Genomic DNA, 9934 nt, shown 5'->3' with positions numbered 1-9934 from the left:
CAAAGAATCCTGTTCCTCCTCTTTCAAATTCCAGGAACCAACTTCAGGTGACTCCATGGGAGACCATGAGGTTCCATCCCACCCCTCAATTACACAATATTTGATGTTTTTGCAAAAGCTGAGAACAGTAAGAGGGTATCTCTCAAGAACACCGTACGGGGACATGAGGATGGTAAGAAAATGAGGGTGGACAACTTGATTGAATTTATGCCCAGGAACAGACTCTGAGAAAGACTGGATTCAATAACCACTTGTGTTTTATTGGAGGAGCAAGGAAGGCTGTGAATGTGGAGATGAGGCTGGAAATATGCAGATTGAATCTGGAATTAGCTCCTGTGAAAATGGGGAACAGGAACCCCTTCTCTGACTTCAAACTTAGAATTGCCTCTGCTGTCATTCTAACCTTACTCTGATGCAGGGCCTTTAGACTGGGGCAAGCCAGCTGGAATGTTCAAAGAAGAGCTGGGAGGGCGAAAAACTCCAGGAGGTAATTTGTTAATAACTGGCTGCAGAGGACCCCAGTTAGTACCTGGAAAACGATTAATATTTCCCCAGATGCCTCCTGGAAACCGATTAATATTTCCCCAGTTACCTCCTGGAATCCCATTAATATTTCCCCAGATGCCTCCTGGAAGCCGATTAATATTCCCCCAGATGGTACCTGGAATCCCATTAATATTTCCCCAGCTGGAACCTGGAATCTTATTAATATTCCCCCAGATGGAACCTGGAATCCCATTAACATTCCCCCAGCTGGAACCTGGAATCTTATTAATATTCCCCCAGCTGGTACCTGGAATCTTATTAATATTCCCCCAGCTGGTACCTGGAATCTTATTAATATTCCCCCAGCTGGTACCTGGAATCTTATTAATATTCCCCCAGCTGGTACCTGGAATCTTATTAATATTCCCCCAGGCAGTACCTGGGTATTGATTGTTGATGCCCCCGATTCCCACAGGGTTTGGCATGGGCCTGGTTCCCCATCCAGTTCCAGGGCCTCCACCTCTCACAGGTACCCTGGGATTCAGGATCCCACAGGGGCGACCAGACAAGAGTGTCTGTCGAATCTTATTGATGAAAGACCAGAAAGGACTCTGGGCACGAGTTGGTTCCAAAGCTCCAGGCACGTTGGAACGGGATGGGTGCTTAGAGTCAGAATCCAGGGGGAGACTGGCAGTGTCAGAGGACCCTGCAGGTCCGCTGCCTGTGGCACCAGAAAGAAAAGACAGCTCCTCGGGCAGGGCTTCCTCTGCATAGTCCTCATCCGCAGCCATCATCATCTGCCAAGGATCTTCGGAGGACCAGGATTCCACAAAGGGCATCTCCTCAGGCAGGGGCCACCCCTGACCTTCAGGACCTTCTGCAGGCTGGAGACCATCTGATGGAGAAGCACTGAACGCCAGAGGAGCCCTTGTGAGATCCTTAGGGACGGGGTCAGGTTGGGGCTGAGGATGCTCAGAGTTTGAGGGGCTGGTCAACGGAGGTTGTGCTGGCAGAGGCAAGTCTGTTCCTGGGTGCTGGGGGGCTTTCTCCTCCACCACATTGATGCTCCGGGAAAAAAGGCCTAAGAAGAGGAAGAGGAGGCAGTCAATGGACTGGACATTTGGTCCCCGTGCCCTTCCTTTCCTGATGCCCAGATTTTTTTCACTCCACATTCCTCCTTTCCCCTATCTCAACTCTCATTTCCTCAGAAGACCCAATGTGCATCTCTGGCCTTGACCTCCTCCCTTAATTCCAGATCCCCTGATAGTCCCCTCTTGCCCAGGGATTAGCAGTCTCCATACCTGGGAGATGAAGACAGACCAGGAGCAGGCCCAGAGGAGCCCAGCTCCTCACCACACAGCCCTGCATCTTGCTCGCTCTATCATCTCCCCGATCCCCAGGGCAGCCTGCCCTTTATGCCATTAGGGGTGGGGGACCACAGAATTGGGATGGGCCAGTGGTTGTGGAGACAATAATCCCCACATTCCACCCTCATTTCTAATTCAGTCTGTGGCAACAGGTGCCACTTGAATGTTCCAGGGAGACTGGGTGTTCCCACCCCAGCTCCTTTTCTCACGCTCCCGCCCCTTCCTAGCCCAGGTGTCCTGGCTCACAGGTCATCACTGAGTGTCAGCCCTACCCTTCTCTAGTCCCCTACACCGAGCACTTTAGGGCCCTTCTCTTCCCTTCTCTTTGGGTTCCAATCACTACATTGTGTCTCAGCAATAGAAATGCTTGACTGGTTCTCTGCTCTTTCTCTTTGGATTCCACATCACTCTCTCCCAGCACACCTTTCTGGTATTTAACTTGACTCCTTTGTCTTTTTTTTTCTTTTTGGGTCACAGCCTATGTCGCATAGGGGTTACTCCTGGCTCATGCACTCAAGCATTACTCCTGGCTGTGCTGGGGACCATATGGGAGGCTGGGAATCCAACCCGGGTCGGCAGTGAGCAAGGCAAATGCCCTACCTGCTGTGCTCCAGCCCCGACTTCTTTGTCTTGATCCCAGCCTGCAGGAGTCTCTGAGATGCAGAAGTGGCCCCTAGTTGAGGGGCTGCTCTATGTAAGAGGCTTTATTTGGGGAAATAGACTTTATCTCCTTTTTTTTCATTTTTTTTTCATTTCTCAGGTGAAATTGATTATTCTGACAGTTTTTGTGATCACTGTATGAACACAATGTAGAATTTAATTGTATAAATGCTATTAATTGCTATAAAATGATTAATGACAGAGTATGGTAACAGAAAGGAAAAATCATGCAAAGTGGTAGCTCACATTCACACGCACGCACACACACGCACACACACACACTTTGCTTATTTGTTATGTGATTTTAGGTAAGCTATTCTAAATATCTCCAAAAGGCTAGTCAATTTTCTCTTAAATTAGTTACAAAAATTAGGATCATCCTGTTTTTGACAGTCAGTCATTATTTTGCCACTTTTTCATGCTTGTCATTCTTATCCAGATCTGGGTTTCTAACTGGGTTCATTCCTCCACCCAGGAAGAAAAACTTTCTCATTTTTCCCAGTGCATATGGTCAGGCAGTACATTTGTTATTGTGATGATGATTTGGTAGCACTGCACTGTCCTCCCGTTGTTCATTGATTTGCTCGAGCGGGCCCGGAACGTCTCCATTGTGAGACTTGTTGTTACTGTTTTTGGCATATCGAATACATCACGGTTAGCTTGCCAGGCTTTGCCGTGCGAGCGAGATACTCTCAGTAGCTTGCCAGGCTCTCCAAGAGGGGTGGAGGAATCAAACTCGGGTTGGCCTTGTGGGCTGCGTGCAAGGCAAACGTCCTACCCGCTGTGCTATCGCTCCAGATGACTTGATATCTTCCTATTTTTTGGATTATTTTTTACTGATAAGCTTTTATTTCTGTTATCTTCTGTGAAATTAGCAGTTTCTCTCATCTCTGTGCTCATTTATAATGTGTGAAATTTTTGCTGGCTGCTTTCAGGGTCTTTTTTCTTTCTTTAACATTTAGCCTGTATTAAATGAGCCCATATTTAAGGGATAAAAATTACCATAAATGTAATGACTTACAACAACATCTATTTATTTTTTTACAAATTTATTTTCTTACAAATTTGAAGATTAGAAATCTGACAACGTTCTCCCTGAATTAACATCAAAATGTTGGCAGAGTCTTTCTGAACACTCCAGGGAAGAATCCATTTTTTTCCATTTTCCAGATGTAACACCAATATTCCTCAGCTCATGACCTCTTCATCACCAGGTGCAAACCAGAAAAATCAGGATCTTCCCACATTGCATCACTCCACCTTCCACTTCCTCCCTCTTGAAGCCAGCTCCACTGGACCAACCCAAATAATCCAGAATAATCTCTTTACTTAAATGTCAACTGACTAACAACCTTAGTTCCATTTGCAGCTTTAATTTCCTTTCGCTATGTAACTTATAGAGTTACAGGTTCTTGGGATTAGGAGGTGGGTATCTTTAGTGGCAGTGGCGGTGGTGGGCACCATTTGAGAGTCAAATATGTACACAGACTATAAGTACTGGGAGAAGTCACAGATGTTTCCAGTCTACAGTGAAGGAGAACACTTAAGTGCTCATGCCAAATGTCCATGAGTTGATAATGATTAAGGCTGAGTGAGAGGAGCACCATAGATTTATTATTTTATTTGCTCTTAAATGTTTGAACATGTTTATGTTTTTGGAGGGACCAAAGCAATAGTACAGTGGATTGGGCTCTTGCTTTGCATGAAGTTAACTCAGGTTTGATTTCCAATACCATATCACGATCACTATCATCCTGTTGTTCATCGATTGCCTGTAGCAGGCACCAGTAATATCTCCTTCTTCCTAGCCCTGAGATTTTAAAGGAGCCATATTCAATGCTCTTTCAGGGCTAGGAGAATGAGTCTTATCATTGTTACTGGTATTTGGCATATTGAGTACGACACGGGAAGTTTGCCAGACTCTGCCGTGTGGGCAGGATACTTTCAGTAGCCTGCCGGGTTCTCCAAAGTAAAAACGAGATAATGAGATGTCGTGCAGCTGTGAATGCGGCTGCGCATTTCTGGGATCTAGGTTTTATAGCCTCTGGGTCTTGGCCGTTGATGGGACCACCTGGCGCCGGCAGCAGCTGGTGGGTGTAATGCCTACCTACTGGAAGATGGGGGTTCTGGGTGGAGAAGGCCCAGTCCTGATCTAAGCAGGCTTGGAGATCTCAGCCCTGGGACCCACATGCCTGGGTTCCTCTGCTGGTTCCTTCATGCATGAGGCTTGTCCAGATGTGTGGAGAGTGGTCTCAGCATGGCTGTGGCTGGTTCTGGAGGTCTTCGGCTGCCGGGGCTCTGCTCAGGGCGGGGAGGGAAACACAACCCGCCCCCCTCCAAGGGGCCCTGGTGAGAACAGCCAGGCATGGGGGCAGGAGACTCTGCCCCAATACCATATATCATCACTCAAACCCAGCTTGGAGTGCTCTCTAAGCACTGGACCAGGAGTAAGCACTGAGCATTTTTTACAATTATAATTGTTTAGTAATGCAGAACCTGTATATACAAGAGTAGTGTGAGATAACAGTAATAAAATATTAAAGGAGAGGAGATATAGTATATGCAGTCAAATGATAATAAGTTGAAGTAGTGGGGGGGGAAGATGTAGGCAATTTTAGAGTAGAAGCACTTTGATGAAAGATGAAATAACTGAAAGATCCTCTATGGAAAACAAACTAATGTAAAGGCAGACAGAAATACAGGGGAACGACACAGCAGAAATGCAAAACAATCAGAAAATTCAGAAGTAGAGAGATTGCAATTAAGCCCTACATGTAATAATCACTGTAACTGTGAACAGACTAAACTCCTAATCAAAAAAGACCGGCTAGGAAGCCAGACAGATTGTGCAGCAGGTAAACATTTTCCTTGCACCTGGCCAACCTGGGTTTGATTCCCGGCATCCCATAGAGTGCCCTGAGCACAGTAACTCCTGAGCATTGTTGTGTGAGGTCCAAAATCAAAAATAAGTAAATAAAAAGATTTAGAAAAAAAGAGAGAGAGACTGTCTGGGGGCTGGAGTGATAGCACGGTGGGTAGAGCATTTGCCTTGCACGCGGCCGACCCGGGTTTGATTCCCAGCATCCCATATCATCCCCTGAGCACCGCCAGGGATAATTGCTGAGTGCAGAGCCAGGAGTCACCCCTGTGCATCGCGGGGTGTGACCCAAAAAGCAAAAATAAATAAATAAATAAAAAATTAAAATTAAAAAAACTGTCTAGGTAAATTAAAAAGTAGAATGTGGGAGCCAGAAACTTAGTGAGTAAAGGGCCTTCCTTGAAGTATGAGGTGGCAAATTCAATGCCACCACCATACATTGAAGTGGGTGCCATCCTGAAGGTTCTACTGTTTGTGCTTAGCAGTTCTGCTGGCTCTGATCCCTGAGGTGCAGGCAATTTCTGATGGACCCGGCTGAAGAGCATGACATCTAACAAGATATAAAAACATCATGGCTAGAGTATGATGCCCCAGTTAGCCCCTATGTGAGCATCATGGCTAAAGTGTAACCCCCAGGGAGCACTGAAACCAGAATGTGCACAAGTACTACAGCTAAAGTGTGCGAACACCGCAGCCTACAAGTCAGGCTGGTGGGGGTGGAGGGTGGGAAGGAAGCTGGGGACACCAGTGTAGGGAAGTTAACACTGGTGGTGGGACTGCTGCTGAAAAACTATATGCCTAACACTCAACTATGAATAGCTTTTGTAAATCACTGTGTCTTTTAAAAAATTTTAATCAAAAATTAAAATTACAGTGGAAATAACTGATATAGAAATTTTAAAAGATGATATAGGGGTGCAGGTACAGTCCACAGTTTATTCACTTCCTTTGCAGACATGAGACCACAAGTTTGATTCACGACACTGCTCTACATGCACCAAGTATGGCCAATTGTGATCCCAGGTGTATGATCTCCATTGCACTGCAACTAAGTGTGTGCAAACACTGTGATCTAAGTGTGCAAACACTGCAACCTACTTATGACCTGGTGAGCATGGCTGCCAACTGTGTACGACCAGTCATCACAGCACCAACAAGGGAAGGAAAGGGAAGGGAATAAGCAAGGGAAGGGGAGGAAGAGAAATAACCTTTTATAAAAGATGGTACAGTGGAAGGGCCGGAGTGATAGCACAGAAGGTACAGTTTGCCTTGCATGCAACTGACTCAGATTCGGTCTCCAGCACCACATATGGTCCCTCAAACACTACCAAGAGGGAGCCCTGAATGCAGAGCCAGGAGAGCCAAAAGTAGGCTCTGAGAATAGCCAGGTGTGATCCCCAAATCAAAAAGAAAAGATATAGTGGCAAGGAAGATAGCCCAAAGGGCTGAAGCACGAGGTTTACATGCAGGAACCGTGGAATCAAGCACTACCTGGCTCCCAAGCACTTCCAGTAGTAGCCCTTTAGCTCCTAGCCAAAAGTAACCCCTGAGCACTTCCACGCTTAGTTCCCAAACTTGATCACTTGATCACATCCTGTTATTCATCGATTTGCTAGAGCGGGTGCCTGTAGTCCCTGTCTCGTGGTAGTGTAGCCCGATGGCGTCTGCTCATTCTAGAACACAAAGAGCCTCAAACCGATCATTCAGGGTCTTGACGAAGAAGTCTTACCATCTCATAGGTGCACGGCCATGCTATCTTTTGACGCCCTGTGGAATCCAGTCGGTAATGACTCTAGTACAGCAGTGGTCTCTAAATCTCATTATGTGACCAGCCCATCTTGTCGATGCCTTGGCAAACGAGACAGCATCCCTGATTCTTGATCATCAATGGAGGTCGGAACTCCGGATTCTTTTTCTCTCTTGAGTGAAGTGTGATACTCCAAGCATAGCTCTTTCGATTCCTCTTTGGGAGAACTGAATAGCGTTCTCATCCTGTTTTTGTAGGGCCCAGGTCTCTGAGGTGTATGTTAATGCAGGAAGAACAGTAGAACCAAAGAGATGTGCCCAGAGTCAGAGGTTCTTAGCTATTTGTTTGATGCTCTTGAAGGCGTTGCAAGCCGTTCTCTTCCTCCTGCACAACTCAGGTGCCAGGTCATTCGTCATGTCGACTTCTCAACCTAGGTACACATAACTTGTTGCATTCGAAGATGTTCATTCTGTTGAGAGTGAATTGAACGTCAGGAATGAGACCATTTCTCATAAACATTGTCTTGGTGAGATTTAGCAGTAATCCGACCTTTCCACACTCATGGTCGAAGTCAGCCAGCATTTGTTCCTCTTGGCTAATGTTTAGTGTTATGAGAACTATGTCATCAGTGAAGTGAAGGTGGTGTAGTTGCCGACAGTCTATCTTCACTCCCATTACTTCCCATTTCAGTCGTCACATGACGTTCTCAAGGGTGACACTGAAGAGTTTCGGTGAAATGGTATCATCCTGCTGAAACCTTCTCTTGACATGGATGAACACTTCCTTGTAGAATGGTGAGATCCTGGCAGTGAATCCATAATATAGCTCAGGAAGGGTCCTGATGTATTGAGTTTGAGTTTAGTTCCCAAACAAGCAAACAAATAAATAAACACATATATACATACATACATACATAATATATATATGGTCAGTGAAACCAAGAACTAGTTCTTTGGATGGATAAATAAAATTGATAGGGCTGGAACGATAGCACAGCGGGTAGTGTGTTTGCCTTGCACACAGCCGACCTGGGTTTGATTCCCAGCATCCCATATGGTCCCCTGAGCACCGCCAGGAGTAATTCCTGAGTGCATGAGCCAGGAGTAACCCCTGTGCAATGCCGGGTGTGACCCAAAAAATGAAAAATAAATAAATAAATAAATAAAATTGATAGCCTAGTTGATAAAAAAAAATAGAGGAACTGGAGCAATAGCACAGTGAGTAGGGCATTTTTCTTGCATGTGGCCAACCCGGATTCGATTCCCAACATCCCATATGGTCCCCTGAGCACCGCCATTAGTAATTCCTGCATGCAGTGACAGGAGTAACCCCTGTGCATTCCCAGGTGTGACCCAAAAAGCCAAAAAAAAATTAAAATTAGATAGACTCACTAAAAAACATTGAGTGAAAAAACTAGAAAACGAATTATTTGTTAGGGATGCGCACACACTTCATTGGTACAGGGACCGAGTTTTGATTCCCAGACCCAGGCACAGAAAAACAAGTTAAAGAAAAACTAACTAAATGTTGTTCTTCAATTTTGTTCAGATGTACCCAGCCTAGGTTTCCCTGGTTGTATGAAGTCTAAATAATAGCTGTTCACTTTTCCTGTTCCATCTGCACCCTCTTCCCTGCTGGTAAGATCCTGAACTAATAAAGAGCTGCTCTCCAGAACTGACCACTGGGTTAGAAGGTAGCAGTCTATTGGGTGTGACATCCACCGAGTTTGCAAATGTTTTTTACCTTGGCTATGCTTTAGAAACTTTGTCCTTAGCCTCTGAGGGCCTCCTGCCAGGATTCCTGCCATTGGTGACAACCCAGGAACCAAAGACAGGTCAAGGGTGACCCAACTGTGGTTGCAAAAGCAGAGATCTTCTAGTGCAGTTAGAATAGAGAAGAGGCCACTGTGACAATGGTAGTTGGAAGTAATCACTCTGGACAAAAACTCAGTGCTAAGAGGAGATAAAGGGATATATATGATAATCTTTTATTACCTGTATTGCAAACCATAATGCCCAAAAGGAAAGAGAGAGAGAGAGAGAGAGAGAAGGAAAGAAAGAAAAGTGTCTGTTATAGAGGCAGCTGGGGTGACGGGGTGGTGAGAGGGAAACTGGAAACAATGGTGGTGGGAAATATGCACTGGTGAAGGGATGGGTGTTGGAACATTGTATGACTGAACCCCAATCATGAACAGCTTTGTAACTGTATATCTCATGGTGATTCCATTAAAAAAAATTCTGTGTCACTATCACTATCATCCTGTTGTTTGTCGATTTACTCGAGCAGGCACCAGTAATGTCTCTATTCGTTCCAGTCCTGAGATTTTAGCAGCCTCTCCTTGCTCGTCTTTCCCAACGATTGGAGGCTCTTTCAGGGTCAGGGGAATGAGACCTGTTGTCGTTACTGGTTTTGGCATATTGAATAGGTCACAGGGAGCTTGCCAGGCTCTGCCTGTGCAGGCAGAATACTCTCGGTAGCTTGTCGGGCTCTCTGATATATATATATATATATATATATATATATATATATATATATATGATTCGTTGCATACTGTCTGAATTCCATCAAACATGGTGTGATAATTATGAAAAATGGGTAGGAAGTGTCTTATGATGTGTCCGCACTATCCAGAAAGCGGCCTGGAGCATGGTGGCAGTTAGGTAGTGGAGGTCGGCTGCCAGGGCTGGGTCCCTTGGGGCGGGAAGGGCTCTTGCCCGCCCACTTCTGGGGCATCCCAAGTGAAAAAAATTAAATAAAATAAAACACTAGAACTCTTCCAGAGCTCTCCCGCCTTCA

General features: G+C 45.6%; 1 protein-coding gene across 1 annotated transcript; it reads right to left on the bottom strand.

Moving 5' to 3' along the window:
• Positions 1 to 270: 270 nt before the first annotated feature.
• On the bottom strand, positions 271 to 1854 carry CUNH6orf15 (chromosome unknown C6orf15 homolog). The gene is made up of 2 exons (XM_056128016.1): positions 1788 to 1854; positions 271 to 1567 (listed from the first exon to the last, which is right to left on the bottom strand). The coding sequence occupies exons 1-2, from the start codon at positions 1852 to 1854 to the stop codon at positions 405 to 407; spliced, it is 1230 nt and encodes a 409-aa protein (XP_055983991.1). The 3' UTR covers positions 271 to 404.
• Between the last annotated feature and the right edge of the window lie 8080 nt (positions 1855 to 9934).

The sequence above is a fragment of the Sorex fumeus genome, unplaced genomic scaffold (genome assembly GCF_029834395.1).
Source record: "Sorex fumeus unplaced genomic scaffold, SorFum_2.1 ptg000063l, whole genome shotgun sequence".
NCBI lineage: Eukaryota > Metazoa > Chordata > Mammalia > Eulipotyphla > Soricidae > Sorex > Sorex fumeus.
The sequence above is the reverse complement of the archived record's forward strand: the minus strand, read 5'-3'. Positions and strand labels throughout refer to the sequence as shown.

What these genes read in the sequence shown, in the direction of transcription:
- CUNH6orf15 (XM_056128016.1), bottom strand. Translation starts at nt 1,854, where the DNA reads ATGCAGGGCTGTGTGGTGAGGAGCTGGGCTCCTCTGGGCCTGCTCCTG. An exon ending in GGTCTGTCTTCATCTCCCAG is followed by an intron (nt 1,568 to 1,787) that starts GTATGGAGACTG and finishes TCCTCTTCTTAG; the next exon opens with GCCTTTTTTCCCGGAGCATC.